Consider the following 19,069-nt stretch of genomic DNA (forward strand, 5'->3'; position numbering starts at 1 on the left):
AGAAATGGTAGGTCATTATCATTCTGATTTGTATTTCCCTAATGATGAGCATCTTTTCACGTTCTTATTGGTCATTTGGATATTATCTTTTGGAGACTTAATTCAGTTCCTTTATCCATTTTTCATTTGGGTTGTTTATTTTATTTTATTTTTTTTGTTAAGTTTAAAGAATTCCTTTATATATTCTGCATAACAAGCTTTCAACAGCTACATAATTTGCAAATATTTTCTCACTCTGTAGATTGTACATCATAGGACATGATTAAGAAAGTAAAAAGACAAAGTTGGGTTTTTTGGGGAGATGAAGTCCATTTGGGGTTTTTTAAATTACTTTTATTTTTTAAATGAACAAATGACTAAATACTAATTTATACAAATTAAAATAAGCAAAGCACTGAGAAGCTAACTGGCAGCTCTGTGGGCAGGGCTTGTTTGAAAGATTGGCTTCTGGGAGCACTGGCTTTAAATAACAAAAATTATATCAAGATAATTAAGGTAAACAATCACACTAATGTGCGGTTATTAAATATATTTGTGACATAGCAATACATGTACTTCTTTGTTAAGGCAATAACAGTCAAATTACTATAATTTTGAAGAAATGATGACAGTAAACACTATTTCAAGATAATTGTGACACAGGCCACACTGACTGTAAACTTGAGGCCCACTTGTAGTGCAGGCTCCCAATGAGCAGATACCAGACCGTGTTTACCCCTCACTGCCCTCTCAGGACATGGGCGACACCTGCGGATGCCGAGTTTATGAGGCATTTACATCAATCACCTCACCATTGCCAAGGCTAGACGCGCTCCCTCCAGAGAAGTACTAGTAGCCTTATAAGCCAGGTAGTGAGAAAGGCCTCCCCAGTGGCCTAGTGGGTTAAGGCGCAGTGCTACTGCTGCTACGGCCTGAGTTCGATACCCAGCCCGGGGAGCCAGCCCGCCCGCCCGCCCACGTAAGGTGCAGTTGGGCCTCTCTCCTCTTGCCCACTGCTCCCCTTAGTGGTGTAAAAATAATGTTCACTCTTCCATCCTGTGTGTCTGTGTGTTGTTGTGCCCATTCCCCTCCTCCCCACTCGTCTAGTCTTCCCCCCCCCCCCCCAACCTTTCCCCTTACTTCCCCCAACATAAAATATGAGATCAGGTCTAAGTAAATGTATTGGGAACATCAGTTAATTGAAAGAACTAGTAAAACAAGGTGGAGCCCATCAACGTGGAAGCCTAGAACTCACAGCTTAAGGTGGAGACGGAGCAAGTGTTCGGTTTCATTAAACCATTGTTTTCAGCTGATTAAAACTACACACTAAACCTGTGCTTACAATGCACTGAAATCTTTGGTTAAATTTTTTTTGAGACCCTCGCTGGCGGCCAGGGAACGAACCGGCGCAGCCCAGCGCTCAACCGCTTCGCCACCAGGGGAGGCCCCTTTAGGTTAATTTTTACTTGATACATTTAAATGAGAATAAAGTGCCCTCTTTAGCCAGAATTTTATGTACTAGCTTCATTTTTGTGTGAACATTTAATCCAGATGTATATTGGTGCTGATAAAATGAAATACAGCAGCTTCCATATATGGTGGGAACTAGAAGGACGTTCCCTTCTTATCCTCTGTGCAGGGGATGGCATTTAGATAGTTCTAGGCAGAACTTCGGAGCCAACCCCTGGTCTGTTTCCACCAGTGTGCAGTCTCTCTATCTGCCTGGCAGTGAGAGTCAAGCCCTCTTTGAAAAAAGGGGGAAAAAAGCCACCGCTCTGAATTCCATATATTGTATTTCTGTACATTTTGGCTCACATAATAAATGTTGGGGTTTGTATACATACCTTAAAAAAAGATAATTGTGAAACTGCAATGTCATGAAATTATCTGTTCTTCTATCAGTGATAAAGTGACAGCTACTGTTAACATAAAATTAAACGGGTTTGTTGCCCATCTAAGTTTAAGGACATCCTGCTGCAGCACGATTGGGCGACAAGCTTGCCCGTTCTTTAGGAGAGCACCTTGAAAAATCAGTCTTTGCTGGAACCCTTAAGAATCTTCTTCAGAAAAGACTCCTCTAGTTTCCCTAGGGGGAACAGATCTGGTTCCTGGCATTTCAAAAGCAGGGCGGACGAAGGGAGTTTGGCAAACCCATTTAATCCACAGTATCAGACATTGCCCTCAATGCTGCCTGGTGGCCTAGGTTCTGGGCAGCTGAATAGTGCTGTTCAACAAAAATATGAGCCACGTGCAGTTTTAAATGCTCTAGGAGCTGCATTTAAAAAGTAAAAAGAGGGCTTCTCTGGTGGCACAGGGGTTAAAGTCTCAGTGCTATAAAGCCATCGCCAGCCACAGTGGCATGAGTTCTGTGGCTAAACCACGTGGCGTAGCAGACCTCTCCTGTCTCTCCTGCTGCTCTCCTCAGCAGTGTATTTCAGTCAATCCACCTGTTCTGCTCCCCACTCTGTCTCTGGTAAATCCTCTCACCGCCCCCTGGCGCCCCTGGCCTATACCCCAGTTCTTGTATGCATAGATATAGAAAAAGAAATCAAAAAGTGAACAGAAATAGGTGAAACAAATTTAATAAGCATTTTACCCTAAATGTCTAAAATGTGTTTTAACATGTATTCAATATAAAAAATTATTGCAGCATAACATTCTTTTTCACACTAAGTATTTTTATTTAGTGTGTGTGTGTGTGTGTGTGTGTGTGTGTGTGTGTAGAAGAACTGGAGTGCAGGCCAGAGGTGCAGGGGGTGAGCGGGTTCAACCAGAGACAGCGTGGGGAGCAGAACAGGTGGATTTACTGAAATACACTGCTAAGCAGAGAAGCAGGCAAGACCGGAGAGCTCTGCTGCACCATTTGTGGGTTAGCTGGGGCTCAAACTCAGGCCTCAGGGCATAGCAGTGAAAGCACTGAGACTTAACCCCTACACCACCAAGGAGTTTAATAACCAGACCCCAACCTTTGCTGCTGAACCCAACCTCTAAATGGAGACCTTTACACAACCCTATTTCAGTGACTACTACTTAAAGACAGAAGTAGTCACATGGTTCTGCCCTTAGAGCCAAGATAAATATTCTGACTGCTTAGGGAAATTGGGCAGTGCCCACATAGTTGGTTGCCTCTCTTGAACAGATTTTGCATTATCTTCTTGTCCAAATCTAAAGACCTTTAAATTTGACAACGGTTCTCTTCAATTTAATTGGATCAATTGTGTATGGTGTGAGGTATGACTATAACTTCATTCTTTTATATTTTAATGTCCAGTGTCCCAGCATCACATGTTAAAGAGACTATTCATTCCCCAGTTGAATAGTCCTGACATACTTGTCAAAACGTCAGTTGACTTCAAATATAAGCTGTCCTCTCTGAGTTCTCTATTCTCCTCCATACATTGATATACATGTGTATTTTTTTTAAAGATTTATTTATGCATACAAGAACTGGGGTACAGGCCAGAGGTGCGGGGGCAGGAGGTGAGAGGATTCATCAAAGACAGAGTGGGGAGCAGAACAAGCAGATCTACTGAAGTACACACTGCGGGGAGCAGTGGGCAAGACAGGTGAGGTCTGCTGTGCCATGTGGGTAGCTCCCTGGCCAGCCGGGGATCAAACTCGTGCTGCAGAGGCTGAGGATAGCTTCACAGTGCTGTGCTTATTAACCCCTTGTACCACCAGGGAGGCCCCCTCACCCCAGGTGTATTCTTAATGCCAGCACCATACCATCATGGCTATTACAGCTGTGTACTGTTGCAGTGAAGTTTTTTAGTTCTGTGTATATTCATACTGCCACAAGACATTTTTGCTTTATGCAGTCAGTATTTAACTTTAACCACATATTTATCCTTTCCTCATTGCTTTATTTCTCTGCTTATATTTGGGATCACTTTCATTCAGCCTGACAAACTCCATTTAGTATTTATTAAAATGCATTATTTGCCTTAAAATGTCTTTTCCCCAAGGTTGGTATTGCTATACACTTCAAATATGTGTCTTTGACTATTTTCTGGTTTCTAGTCTTTCTATTGAAAAATCATTATTGATCTTCCTGCTGCTCCTTTGAAGAATAATTTCTTTGCCCTCTGTTGGCTTTTTAAAGATTTTCTCCTTGTGATTGAGTTTTATCTGTTTTACTCTGTTACCTGGGTCTGGTTTTCTTAGCAGTTTTCCAACTTGACATGTCACAGGGTTTCTTGAATTTTTAGCTTTAATCACTTTCATAAGTTTGAGAAGTCTTTTTTTTTTTTAAAGATTTATTTATTTATACAAGCACTGGGTACAGTCAGAAGCGCGGGAGGGTGAGAAAATTCGCCAGAGCCAGAGCGAGGAGCAGAGCAGGCAGAAGGACCGAAGTACACTGCTGAGGGGAGCAGCGGGCAGCATGAGAGGTCTGCGCGCCATGTGGGACCCTCCTCTGGTGGCTGGGGAGCAGCCGGGGATCGAACCGGCACTGCAGAAGCTGTGGGCAGCTTCACAACCCAGCACTCAACTGCTGCGCCACTGGGGAGACCCAAGATTGAGAAGTCTTGACCATTATTTCTTCATTTTCTCAAGTTTCTGCTCCACTTTATTTTCTCTCTTCTTTGGGACTCTTCAGTTACACACACATTAGACTACCATGTCTAATTTTAACTCTCTTCTGGATTCTTTTTCCCTCCTCTGGGTCTCAGTCTGGATGTTTCCTGTAACTCAACTGTTGCACCCCATATGGTCTATAATTTCAGATATTTTTTTTTTAGTGCTAGAATTTCCATTAGACTCTTTTTGATAAATTCTGCTGAAACACTGAAATTCTTCATCTTGTCATACATTTTCATGAACACATGAACATTCTCAGTTTTGTTTTTTTTTTTAAGATTTATTTGTGCATACAAGGACTGGGGTACAGGCCAGAGATGCGGGGGTGAGAGGATTCACCAGAGACAGAGTGGGGAGCAGAACAGGCAGATTGACCAAAGTACACTGCTGAGGAGAGCAGCGTTTGAGGGAGGAGAGGTCTGCTGCGCCATGTGGGTTGCTCCTTCGCTGGCCACGGATCAAACTCGTGCTGCGGCTTGCTTCATAATGCAGTGCTTAACCCCTTGCGCTACCAGGGAGGCCCCATACTCAGTTATTTTAAAGCTCTTGTCCAATAACTCAAGTATCTCTATTCCTTTCCCTATAGGTCTTTTTTATTTCTGTGTGCAGTCACCAAAACTTCTGCTATTGTGTGGTCCTATCTCCTGGTGTGCTTGATAATTTTTATTCACTGCCTGAAATGTATGAAAACCAGAGAGAACTTGAGGCTCAAGATTTTCTAATCTTTTAAGAACAAGTGGCAGACAGTTGCAGTAGGACCAGACTAATTGAACTCATTCTTAGCTAGTGTTTTATGATGACTAAGTCTGTTTCTATTGTGCCTTTATCCTAGTGTGGGCCCTTGAGGGGTAACCCCAGTGGGAGCTAAGACTGCTGGACGTTTACTCAGCTTAATGTACATCCTTGATGAATTTCAAGTTCCATCTGCTCTAAATTCTGTGTGTCCCCCTAAAACTGCCACAAGTGCTTCTCAGCCCCTTAACCACCCCTGCTGCTTGACTTCTTAGCCTCTCTGCTATTTGTCACTTAGGGTAAAAGAACTTCAGAATGTCAGGCTCCTCTCAGTATTGTTTCCCTTCTCACGGGGATCTCAGCTTATCAAATTATGCTTGCTTTGGTAATTTTTTTTTAATTCCTTGGAACACTCTTAAGTTCGTTTTTATTTATTCTTTGTAGGAGGTTCAGTTTGTCTGATACTAACTGGCTTGTCATGGCCAGAATGAGAAATCATGAAACACTGTCTTTGCTGAGTCTGTCTTGTATTACCAGAATAAACTCAGCTGAATTATATTTTAGTATGTTGCTGAACTTAATTTGTGAATATGTGATTTAATATCATTATCTTTGTTTATGAGAAATTGGTAATTTTCCTTTCTTGGCCTGTTTCAGTATGTAGGTTACCTAGCTTCATAAAATGAGGTTGAGATGTTTGCTAATATTCCCTTCAGTTTAAGAAAAAATTATCTTTTATTCATTGTTTTTTAGAACTTTCATTTAAGGTGAGTTTTCTAGTATGATTACGTCCTTTATTCCTATCAATCTTTTTTATCTTGACCAGTTTATTACTTTTATTGATCTTCCTTTATCTGTTAATCATTAATTTTCTCTTTGGGTTAATTGTGTTGCTTCTTCACTTTTTAAAAATGCAAACTCTGAAGTCTGTGAACTTCCCTTAAATTACTACTTTAGCCATATCTATCAAGTTAGAATATGCAATGCTTCTAAATTCCGCTCTAGTGGGGCCTCCCTGGTGGCACAGGAGTTAAAGACACAGCGTTGTCAAGCTGCTGCCAGCCACTGCAACATGAGTTCGCCCGGCCAGGGAGCCTGCCCACATGGCACAGCAGACCTCGCCTGTATCCCCTGCTGCTCCCCTCAGCAGTGTATTTCAGTCAATCTGCCTGTTCTGTTCCCCACTCTGTCTCTGGTGAATCCTCTCACCCCTTCCCCACACCTCTGGACTACGCCCCAGTTCTTCTATGCATAAATCAATCAATTCCACTCTGGTTTCTCTGACCAGTGGGTTATTTAGAAGTACAGTTGACCCTTAAGCAACACAGTGGTCAGAGATACCAACACTCCCCTGCAGCTGAAAATATGCATGTAAATTTAGACTCCCCCCTAATTTAATAGCCTGTTGTTGACCAAAGCCGTATCAGTAACAAAAACAATTAACATGTATTTTGTATTATAAAGTAAGCTAGAGAAAGGAAAAAACAAAGTCGTAAGAGAAATATATTTACAGCATTACGTGTTAACAGTACTCTAAGTTTACATTGTGTTTGTGTAAATGGACCCACACAGTTCAGTGCTGTTCAAGCATCAACCTTTTATGCTTGTTTTTAAATGTATTAGTTGTAATTTTATTACTAGTTTCTAACTATATTTATACCCCTCAAAAATCTTTTGTGATGTCCAGTTCTTTTAAATTTGATCTATTTTATGACTTAGAATGGGATCAGTATTAGTGTTCCCATGATGTGAGAACAAAGTGTTCCCACTCAAATCTATGTTGAGTGGATTTAGGGTTCTATATGTCTGTTAAGACAAGCTTATTAAGTGAATCAAATTTTCTGACCTTAACTAATAATTTTTTACCTGCTAGCTACCCAGTGAGGTATAGTAAGTTTTTCCACTCTGAAAGTAGACTTATCTTGCACTGGGTACAGTCAGAAGCACGGGAGGGTGAGAGAATTCACCAGAGTGAGGAACAGAACAGGCAGACTGACGAAATACACTGCTGAGGGGAGCAGCAGGCAAGGCAGAAGAGGTCTGTCGCACCATGTGGTACCCTCACCAACGGCCGGGGATTGAACCGGCACTGCAGAGGCTGCGGGCTGCTTTGCAGCCCAGTGCTCAACTGCTGCGCCACCAGGGGAGGCTCCACCATTTTTATATTAGCATAAATATACCAGCATTTGTTTTTAGTATTTACCTGGCATACCTTTTTCCATATCTTTAATTTTGCATTTAACTTTTTGAGGAACTGCCAAAATTTCCATAGCAGCTGTACCATTTTATGTTCCCAACAGCAGTGCCTAGGGATTCCAATTTCTCCACACCTTTGTCAACACCTTTTCTGTGTTTTTGGTTGTTGAGCTTTGTATCTGATTATTTTTATTTGCAGTTTCCTAATGACAGGCATATTTATCTGGCCATTCCTGTATGTTTCGAGAAATGTCTACTCAAATCCTTGCCTTTTTAATTGGATGGTTTGCCTTTTTGTTGTTACAGACATAACTTTTGGCATTCTTTGTTACACACCTTTATCAAATACATGATTTGCAGTTATTTTCCCATTTGTGGTTGTCTTTAGACTTTCTTCTAGTATCCTTATGTGCCTGAAAGCTTTTGATCTTAATGTCCGTTTTACTGTTTTTCTTTTCTAAGAAACGCTACCAAATTTCATGGTTATGAAAATTGCTCCTATTTTTTTTGTTGTTGTTTTGTTTGTTTGTTTGTTTTTGTGGGAACCTCGCCAGCAGCCGGGGAATGAACCGTCGCTGCAGAGGCCGTGGGCAGCCTCGCAGCCCAGTGCTCAACCGCTGCGCCACCAGGGGAGGCCCAAAATTGCTCCTATGTTTTCATGTCAGAACTTTAGTTTTAGCTCTTATGTTTAGATCTTAAGTAATCAAAGTGAGAATTCAAACCTGGGAATTAGTCCAACAGATTTTACTCTGAGAACTGTTTCAACAAAGACAAGTTTGGATTTAGTTCATAAAGGTAGGAACAGTGATTCAGTGATGTTAAAAATGTAATTATTCTTGACAGGACTCTGGCTCTGGGTTGTTTTGACCTAAAGATATGTTGGTGTTACGGCCTCCCTGGTGGCACAAAGGGTTGGGCACCGCGCTATGAAGCAATCCACAGCCTCTGCAGCATGAGTTTGATCCCCGGCTGGCCAGGGAGCAACCCACATGGCGCAGCAGACCTCTCCTGTCTCGCCCACTGCTCCCTTCAGCAGTGTATTTCAGTCATTCTACCTGTTCTGTTCCCCGCTCTGTCTCTGGTGAATCCTCTCACTCCCCACATCTCTGGCCTGTACCCCAGCTCTTGTATGCATGAATAAATAAATCTTCAAAAAAAAAAAAAAAAGAAGATATGTTGGTGTTATATGCGCAGAGGCAGGCAGGGCTTTACTCTTTTCTTTACTCAAGAAGGCGAGGTGCAGCTATTAACCACTCATCTGGGCCCTTCTTCCTCAGAGGGGATGAAAAAATTGTTTTTACCCGCAGGCAGCATACTTGTTTCAGACTTCAAATCTGTACTACTGGCTTCGTTCTCTGTGCTAGAGCAGGGAGAGATCCTGTTCCCAAAACATTTTACAGTACATTCATATTTTGCATCAGGTTTTTCCAGCACCATTTGTTGAAGACTGTTCCTTCCCCACTAGTATCCATTTACACCCAAAGAATTAATATTTTTCTCTTAATACCTTGACCATCAGTGTGGTTGGTAAGTTTGCTGTTTAATTTGTAGCTCATTGCTTTGATGGTTAAGAATTCTCAGGAGAGGGCCTCCCCGGTGGCATAGCGATTGAGCACTGGGTTGCGAAGCTGCCCGCAGCCTCTGCAGTGCCTGTTCGATCCCCGGCTGCTCCCCGGCCACCAGGTGAGGGTCCCACATGGCGCGCAGACCTCTCCTGCCGCCCGCTGCTCCCCTCAGCAGTGTACTTCGGTCCTTCTGCCTGCTCTGCTCCCCGCTCTGGCTCTGGTGAATTCTCTCACCCTCCCGTGCTTCTGACTGTACCCAGTGCTTGTATAAACAAAACAAACAAACAAATAAATAAATAAAACATGCCTCTATTAAAAAAAAAAAAAAGAATTCTCAGGAGAACTTTCCTTTTATTTCCACTCCAGCCAGGCACACTTCCCACCCACTATCTGTCTACCCTGTGGACACACTATTTCCACTTAAAGCTGTTCATTTCAAAAGATGTCTACTTTTGTTGCTTAGCAGTTTAATCAAGTGTTTTGAACAGGAACTTTTTCAGTCCTGGTCTCCATGTCCTTAATATATTTCAGCTGCTTCCAGAATCATACTTTATCTGTGATGGCCTGTTTTTCTCTTTCACTAGTTCTAGCTCATGTACTCTCTCCTTCTATTGTCTTAAGTCTCTTTTTCCCTGTACCACTGTCTCCTCTAGTGAAATGTCACACTTTCACTACTGCACAAGTTTTCTGGTGAATATCCATCTGCCATTTGCTGTTCCCATAATATCTGTGAGCTTTTGTAAAATAGATCCTTGTGGGAGAGGGGCCAGAACTGTATCCCAAGCCAGCAGGAATTCCTAAGGCAGAGGGTGGGTGCAGGGTTATGTTCTTCAGCACTGGCTTCTCCTAGGCAACTGTAGGGCTGCTTATAAGGGCCCCTGGGTACTGAGCCAGTTTCAGGAAATTTCCTACTGTAGTCATACCCCCTTTTTATTTCAAATGACAGATTATTGGCTTCTCCCCTAAAGGTGCCATCTTTATCAGAGATTTCCCACCCCAATGTGCGGGAGTCACTGCATGTGGCAACCTTTCTCATCTACTCTGCTCCAGAGTTATAGATCAGAGATAATTTGCATTTCAAGTTCTTATTTTGCTGTCCAGTGATTTCTCGGGAAGGGTGGGTAGAAGGTAGTAGAGTCTTTATGTCCCCATTTTAAAACTGGAAGTCACATTGAAAGATTAACCTTATATTCCTGTGTTAGAAAACAGTTAACTCTTCTGATGATCTATTAACACTTACATTTCTGGTCACAGTGAAAGTTGTCTATTCTTGGTATGTCCTACCTGCTCTCAGAAAATGACAGCTTGTTGCAGGAGTCCTAAGATTATTTAATTCTAGGATAGAATTGCATAACTACATAGGCCTGGTTCCTCTTTTCTGGGAAGAATTTAAACTTCAGATTCTTAAGAAGAAACAGAAAATCTCATTAACCTTTGCGTCTGTAATAGTAATTTGATTTCCTAGGAAAGTTTCCCATTTAAATACTTACTGCAATAAAATTTCGTGGGGAGCTAGGGAGTGGGATTCACTTTATGTCTGTTGTTTGCATTTTTCACAACAAGAACAAACTGAAACATAAATAAAATGAAAACCAACTGCCATCACCAGGTAATGGTTTCTGTCCTAAGGTGGGGTAAGAGGAAAGCCGTGACCCTGATCCCACATGGCAGACCCTGCACTCTGCTCAGTCTTTTTCTACTTTCTCTTTCTCAGTCTTAGGAAAAGTCCTCAGTGCCGTGGGCAGTGCTCAGCTACTGATGTCCCAGAAATTCCAGCAGTTCCGGGGCCTCTGTGAGCAAAACTTGGTGAGTGTGATTCTTTCAGCTCTGACTGCCAGCCAGGCCCTCAGCCTCTGAGAGCGCCTCCCGGGAGGTGCTGTTCCCTCGAGGCAGAGGAAGATGAGTGATGCCTGTCACTGCCCAGCAGTAGGAAAGAGCTAGGAATGGTCCTCTGAGGTCTCTAGTACCTCTTGAAATATAAAAGTGAACTCTGTTTAAGAAACAGCTACGTGAACGTTAAAAATCAGTTATCCCTGCTTATTTATGTGCACCATGCTCCGAGGAGACAGTCAAGGTAAGAACTAATGAAATACCACCACTTGGCTTGGAGGATTTCCTTCCCCTTCACCTTACCTGTTGGGAAGATGACTTCTCCTGTGGAAATCTCTCTCCGGCTAGCCACGGCTGTGCACTCGTAGGAGTGGAGGACAATGGTGACGAACGTGCTTTCAGGACACGTAGGGATCTGGGGCAGTCAGAATGAGGAATGTGATGGGAGAGAAAACACATGGATTGTGTAATCACACCCACCCGGAGTGGTGCGACTCGCCCTACTTCACTACCCGACCACAGCCAAGCATTTCTGTCCTCTCTGTTAAATAGAAACAGTTCTCCACCTGGCACGCAACAGGGACATAGGGCCTTCCTCCCTGTAGCCCTGCAGTGGTGGCGAAGGCCTCAGTCCCCATGTATGTGCAGGATCTACTCTCAGGAGGGGACTGTCTTCTCCCAAAGATCTCTATCATGGGATGACCAGGGACTGACTTCATTCGTGCCTGTAGATACTGACCTTGATGCTGTCAATGGGTAGCAAGACGAGGCATTGAGACGTCAGCTATGGCCAGGATATCATGTTTGGGGTGGGGTGTAAGCCTCTGCATGGCTTGTCCCACTAATTGCTATCTGCCCCACAGAACCCTGACGCCAACCCACGTCCAACAGCCCAGGACCTGGCAGGGTTCTGGGACCTGCTACAGCTGTCCATCGAGGACATCAGCATGAAGTTTGATGAACTCTACCACCTCAAGGCCAACAGCTGGCAGCTGGTGGAGACCCCCGAGAAGAGGAAGGTGAGCATGGAGCAGTGCGGAGGGGAAGTCCAGGGACAAATTCCTGGTCGGCAATAACGCTGCCCACATCGGTCAGTGCTGCTTGGCTCCCTTCTCCGTGTGTCGTCTTTGAGCTGGGGGCTCACGTCCATCAGTGCGCGGGGTCCATGCCTGGCGCTTGTCCAGCATGCCGCTCGCTCTATGTAGTTGAGGCTGCCCCCTCAAAGCATGCTCCCCCATACCTGCCCTGCATGTTCAGTAAATGGGGCTCCTAGGAGATACATGCCCACAGCCTCGAGCACCAGTGTAGCTATGCTGTAGGAGCTTTGGCAAAAACCAGTCCTTCCCCTGGGGCCATGCTGCCAGGAGTCGGGGGTCTTGGACCCAAGTCTGCCTCAAGACGCCAGCCTCTTTGCTGGGGTTCAGACTTCCTTCTGTGAAACAGGCACAGTGACCCCTGACTGGTTACTGCTGACTGTGGCCCTTGGGACTTCTCATTCCCTAGAACAGCATGTGAAAGGTGACCTGGGAGTCAGAGGCCCTGAATTTAAGTCCCGAGTTTCAGGCTCTCAGGGGTGGGAACAATGATCTGTCCATCCCTTCCTGCTAGAGCATTCTAGGATTCTAATAGCTTGCTGTTTTGCTCCCACGCCTTGTGCTGTTCCCACTATCATCGTTTCTTGTGGCTTCCTGATTCCAAATGTGTGTTGCTTGATGCGGGGAGGCTGGGCTGGACAGTCCAGCTGCCACCATCTAGTGGGGGTACTGCCACACAAAACGTGGCACCTTTATTTTATTTTTCTTCCCTCCTCACTGTCTCACTAAAGGAAGAGAAGAAACCACCCCCTCCAGTCCCAAAGAAGCCAGCCAAATCCAAGCCGGCAGTGAGCCGTGACAAGGCCTCCGACGCCGGGGACAAGCAGCGTCAGGAGGCCCGCAAGAGACTGCTGGCGGCCAAGCGGGCAGCTTCCGTGCGGCAGAACTCAGCCACAGAGAGCGCAGACAGCATCGAGATTTATGTCCCTGAGGCCCAGACCCGGCTCTGAGACCAGGAAGGAAACCGTTTTAAGTCATTAAAAAAAACACCACCACAAACTAAATGCAAATGGAACAAAATTTTCTCAACCTTTAGTATGGTCATTCTGTCCAGAGACCCTGAGCCAACTTTCCAATTGACGCATTCAAGGGCTCACAATTTGGCTTTTTTGGGTCCCTCCCAGCTTTAGGTTACGAAGACTTCACACAAAAAGAAAATCAACAAAAACTATAAAACACTTTTTTCCTCTTGCCGGCCGTGGCGGACTAGATAGATGGACTTCGGCAACTCCCCGGCCCAGCCTCCAGACTGCGGTCTTTTTACTTGTTCTATCTAACGAGAACTTAAACTAGCTTGTTTACAAGACGACGTCAGTCCAAGGGCAGCCTTGGGCACCTGCCATGTCCTTCCTTTTCCCAGCTCCCCCTGCTCTGACCTTGGAGTTTTCATTCTTTTTCTCTTTTCCCCTCAGAGCTCACACAGGGGTCACCATCCTGGCTAGTGGCTTTGTGTGGTTCTCAGCCCTCTGTGTGGCTGAGACTCCAGAGGACAGAGAGATGGACATGCATCCCCTCCCCCGCCAAGTGCTCACAAGCAACACACGTGCTCACGCAGATGTAGGTCCTCCCGGCAGCAGCCGCCCTCCCACTGCCCTCCGCCAGCCCTAGGCAGGGTCAGGTGAGTGAGCAGAGGAGGGTTCAAGTCTTGGGGAGGAAAATGAGATAAAAAGCCACAGTTCACACTCCAGACTCCCGCCTGTTTCTTCTCTCCAGCCCCTTCTTCCTTCAGCAAAACATATGACTCAGAGTGACTTGCAGGGAGGCACTCGAGAGAGGGGGTACCCCATTTTCCAGGGGTTATCTGTCCCTGGCTGAGCCTGTGTACAGTACCTGAGGGGCAGGCGGCTGTCTGTACGTATGTGTACATATGCACATAGACCTTAGAGTGTATATTTAACAAACGCCCATCTGCTCACCCATGCCCACCAGCGCCACCGCTGGCTCTCGGGGCACCTGGCAGGAGGCGGGTGTGTGAATAGCATATATTTTTACATGTACTATATCTAGGTGTGTGTACAAGTGTGTGTAAAAATATAGACCTTGTGTGTAAGCAGCCCCTTTTTTTTTTGGTCTCCCACCCTGCCCCACCATGGGCCCATCTGCCCGGCCTCTGAATTTTCTGTTCTGTTCTATTTTTTTAGCCCCAGTCCTCCTCCTCCTCTTCCTCTGCCCCCCCCCCCCGCCCCACTCCCAGGGTGTCATGAGCCCTGAGCTGCGATGCCGGGCCTGCAGGGCGGGGTGGGGAGGACGGGAGGGCAGGGCCAGCCCGCAGCCAGCTCAGCGCAGGAGGGCTGCTCTCTACTGTGTACACAACTACAGCGCTGACACGTCCTCGTGTCCAGTGCTTGCTGCAGGGGGCCCCCGAAAGAACTGAGGGCCTGCTCTGGGGCCCCATTCCAGCTTGGCCGTCTGTGACCTTGGGCAAGTCACTTGACCTCTGTGTGCCTCAACTTCCTCCTCTGTAAAACGGGGACAGTCCCTGCCCCTCCCTACCTCACAGGCATGTTGTGAGAATAAATGAGGTAACGTGTACCAAGGGCTCATGGTATTATTGCAGTGGGGTGGGCCAGGCTGGGACTGAGTGGGTGGAGCGGAGTTCCCCAGGAGCCCAAGCCCCAAACCCTCTTCCCAAAAGGCAACGCTTTGGAGACAGGCTGACGCCACCCGCTCTGCAATTCTGGACAAGAAAACCAAGCTATTGTTTTCCTCACCTGAAAAATGAGTGAGCGATAATTACCTAGCAGCATCCTGTGAGAAGTCAGTGCTTATCAACTGCCATGAAGGAGCCAACATTGGCCGCTCTCACCCCCCCACAAATGCTGACTCTGACATCTCAGGGGACGGGGTATTTGCCTCCCCACAGCCCCCACCCTGACAGTTTACATACTGAATGCACTGCCTGAACACCCCTCTACCGGGCCTAGGTGCCGATGTAGATACAGGTCACTCTCAGAGCTCTGGAGGGGACGACGGATGCTGAACATGTCAGACAAGGTCAAGTCTACATCAGGCGGTAGGAAAGCTCTGACAGCACCCCCAAGCCCTGAGTGACAGTGGGCATTAGCCAGCCTGGGGAAAGCCCTTTCTGTGGACAAAGGACCCTAGTTGCCAATGCCTGGTGGTACTGAATAGCATGCCTTTGGAAAGTTCTTGGGCTGGGCTCTGGGCCTTAGTCCAATCCAGCCGGGATACTGGTGACTGCAGGCCAACAAGAGTTTTGTTCAGGTTGCACAGCTCATCCCTCACAGGACGTTCCTAACACAGGCCCTCTGCTGCTGGGAGCAGCTGCCCTCATCCCTGGGCCCCCCATTAGTGGTGGCCGAATAGCCAGTCTCATGGGTGGCTCTGCTCAATTCCTGGGGTTGCCACCTTCCTGGACCTGCACATCCTGAGACCTGCTGGGGGTGACCTGGAGGGTAAGTAAGAAGGTTTCAGGACACCCTGGCCACTGGGAAGAATGCAGCGGGATGCATTCCTGCAGCCCAGGTCTACTCCTCATAGCTATTGGGGAACCAGGGTCAGGTGGACCTGACTCCTTCAGTGTGTACCAGTCAGAGCCTGAGTGTTTCTGCTTTGGCAGGGGAGGGACCCTGAGGGTCAGGCTGGTGTCTCAGGAAGGGATCCTGCCCTCCCTGTGTCGGGCACGCTGGGGAGAGAAGCGATTGTTAGGCAGGATCTGCACCCCTGCTCCCAGCCCCACCGGCGCAGCAGCAGAGAGACCCTGCCTCCCCCGCCAGATTGAAAGAACAGTATAAGGGACACCAGGTCCCTTACCCAGAATTATCAGTTGTCAACATTTAGTCCTATTTGTTATTCCTCAGGCACAAACCCACACATGCTTCTCCCCACTAGCCATTTGAAAGTAACCTGCAGACACCATGACACTTCACCCCCAGGCACATCATGCAACTCTTCGGTACATTCCTCCAAGACCAAAAACCATCATTGCCCTCCCAAGTTCACAAACAAGTGGTGCCAAAGCATTGCGAGTGTCCGCTACGGCTTTTCCTTTTCATCCATCTAGTGTCCGGTTAAGGATCTGTCATCACTGCTTTCAGTTATGCTGTGTCTTCAGACTCACTGAATCAAAAAGCTTCCGACTTCTTTGGCTTGGTTTTGTTTTTCATGACACGTTTAAGTAGCCAAGTATCTTGTAGACTTGCATCATTGGGATTCATGTTTTCTCACAACTACATTCAGTGCCAACGGTTTGAACAAGAACACAACTGAGATGCTGCCCGTCCCTTGCGCTGTTCTGTCAGGGAGCCATCTGTCACTCCAGGGGGAGGCTGACAGCAGCTTCCCAAAGAAGCTGGGCCCCTTAGCACCTGCATTTCCAGCAAGAGAGAAACAGGACGCACCCTCCGGCAGGGTGCCAGGGTACAGCAGAGGGAGTCCCAATGTGCACTGCCCCTGAGCACCTAGAGTGCTGCAGATCTGAGCACAAGGGGGCGGCCCAGTGTCCCTTTCTAGACCCCAAAGCTCCCCTGCAAGTCCCCGAGCCCTGTGAAGCCTCCCGTCCATTCCCTGGAGAGCAGAGAAGATCCAGCCCCAGCCAGGAGGTGCACTGGGCTCGGGCCTTATATCCAGGACAACAGGACCATGGGCCAAGGATCACGTGGCTGCCAGCCTGCGTCAGCGCTGCAGAAGACGCCAGACCGACTGGGATGAAGCACCCGCCTGCCTCCAGCACTGGACGGGTGCAGAAGAGAAATGTTAAATGAAGTTGTGTCTTCCTGTCTCCTGGCCTATCTGTCTTGCTGATCTAAAAAAATTCAATGAGGTGCCCGCTGGCCTGCCTTATGTGAGCCAGAGGGACCTCTCAAACATTCTGTTCCCTCCAAACCTCACCCTCTGTGGCCTGCCCGGTGCCAGCAGGATCAAGGCCAGCCATTTCACCTTGGCCTTGGGGGCCCTTGCTGGTTTTCTACCTGTACCCCCCAGGGGAGTCCATGCCCTGCTCCCTGCCCTGCATTCTCACCTCAGGCCTCACACAGGGAGCTGCTGCTTCCCAGCCATGCAGGTAACACCTACTGTTTGCTCAGCTGTCAGGCATTTCGGCAGAGAAATCCTCCCAGCACACCTTGGCCACACCAGGTTGGTGCGGACCCCCACTTCACGGAGCAGGAGTCCCTTCGCTTGTCTTTGCTGCTGTCGCTGATGTGATGGGGACACTTAGATCTGTGCAATTACATGTGGCTATCTGTCCCTGCCAGGAGCCTGAGGGTAGGAGTCATGCTTCCTTGCCAGTCTCAGTGCTCAAGCAAAGAGAACCTCAAGAACTATTTCCTAAAAGGTTATTGTGGGGCACCCTGATGGCACAAGGGGTTCGGAACAGCACAGCACTGCAAAGCTGTCCGCAGCCTCTGCAGCACGAATTCAATCCCCAGCCAGCCAGGGAGCAACCCACATGGCGCAGCAGACCTCCTGTCTCGCCCGCTGTTCCCCTCAGCAGTGTATTTCAGTAGATCTGCCTGTTCTGCTCCCCACTCAGTCTCTGGTGAAGCCTCTCACCCCCGCACCTCTGGCCTGTACCCCAGCTCTTGTATACATAAATAAATTTAAAAAAAAGTTATTGTGGGGAAAGAGGGGCAGGACTTTGAAAAGAAGGCAATACATAAATTGGGCTTTGAAAGATGAGTAAGAGTTTTCAAAACTGGGATCCCTGGTGGCGCAAGGGATTAAGACACAACCTATGAAGCTGTCCGCAGCCTCTGCAGCATGAATTCGATCCCCAGCCAGGGAGCAACCACATGGTGCAGCAGACCTCTGCTGACTCGCCCACTGCTCCCCTCAGCAGTGTTTTTTCGGTCAGTCTGCCTGTTCTGTTTCCTACTCTGTCTCTGGTGAACCCTCTCCCCTCCCCTCCACACACACACACACACACATCTCTGTACCCCAGTTCTTGTGTGCATAAATAAATATTTTTTAAAAAAAGTTCTCAAAACTGGCAGTGAAGGGCCTAGTGACATAGGCAGAAGTGTGAGGCAATGCTGCTGCTCAGGGAAGAGCAGTGCTGGGCAGCCCTTGAATGTCAAGTTCAGTAGTAAGGCCTTTCACCAGCATGAGCATGGATATTTCCTTCCACAGAGCACAGCTTCTCATGAGACAGGCTTAGTTCTTGTCCTCGCCTCCAAGGTATCACAGAACCCTGACCCAGCCAGCACCAGGATGTGTCTCCAACACATGCCAGCCAGCCCCAGGACCTTAAGCTGCTTATGACTTACCTTGTATAAACTGACTACTCCAACATCTAAATCTACAAAACTATACCTTTCCTGGAGCTCTACATTTCCCGCTTACCATCTCGATTGTCTGACAGGTATTCTCAAAATTAACATGTCCACCAGCAAATAAAAGTAAATGGGAGTGAGAAGGGTTACAAAGTCACCATTTGGCGACCATCATAATAAAAACTGAATCATCTGTAGGTGTTAGAAGTCCTGGGTGAAAGCTTCACGTACACCAGCACATTCACAGTCACTTCATGATAGATAAACACGCAGACATTGCCTTACCTAAATGGTCAAAGTTAGTATGACCAGTGATGGGGAAAAGTAACGTGTATCTCCTAATACGATGGACTCACAGGGCACATCGTCTGCTCCTGCAATGTTCCGGTCAGAAATGTATAGGCTGAAGCTGGTCATGAGGGAAGGACAAAGTGGTATGAACTCTCAATGTCCATGTCATAGAAGACAAAGAGGCGCTAAGGAGCCATTTCAGATTAAAATGCAGAAAAAGCATTTAACAAAGCCTGATACCTTTTTTTGATAAAAACACTCCATGAACTAGGGATAGAAGAGAATTTCCTCTGATACAGGGCATCCAAGAAAAATCCACAACTAATATATTTAACAGTGAAAGATGGGAGCCTCTCCCACAACGATCAGAAACAAGGCAAGGATGTCAGCTCTTGCCACACAGTCAACATTGTATTCGAGCTTCCAGGCAGGGCAGGTAGGCAAAAAGAATGGATGGGCGGATGGGCGCATAGAAGGATGAACAGCAACCAGATTGAAAAGAAATTAAACACTTGCAGATACATGATCTTTCATATGAAAAATCTGAAGGTGTATACACATATGAGCT

At 46.8% G+C, this 19,069-nt stretch overlaps 1 protein-coding gene across 5 annotated transcripts in view; it reads left to right on the top strand.

Moving 5' to 3' along the window:
* Positions 1–12,927, top strand: part of DLGAP4 (DLG associated protein 4) — a gene marked incomplete at both ends in the record, with an annotated part of 74,919 nt that extends 61,992 nt beyond the window's left edge. For all 5 annotated transcript variants that reach the window (XM_084247659.1, XM_084247658.1, XM_084247660.1 and 2 more), the window contains 3 exons: positions 10,768–10,859; positions 11,747–11,902; positions 12,709–12,927. In XM_084247659.1, the coding sequence (XP_084103785.1) occupies positions 10,768–10,859; positions 11,747–11,902; positions 12,709–12,927 (467 nt within the window). The remainder of the gene's footprint in view (positions 1–10,767; positions 10,860–11,746; positions 11,903–12,708) is intronic.
* Between the last annotated feature and the right edge of the window lie 6,142 nt (positions 12,928–19,069).

Source organism: Talpa europaea (genome assembly GCF_964194135.1).
Source record: "Talpa europaea genome assembly, chromosome: 11".
Lineage (NCBI taxonomy): Eukaryota > Metazoa > Chordata > Mammalia > Eulipotyphla > Talpidae > Talpa > Talpa europaea.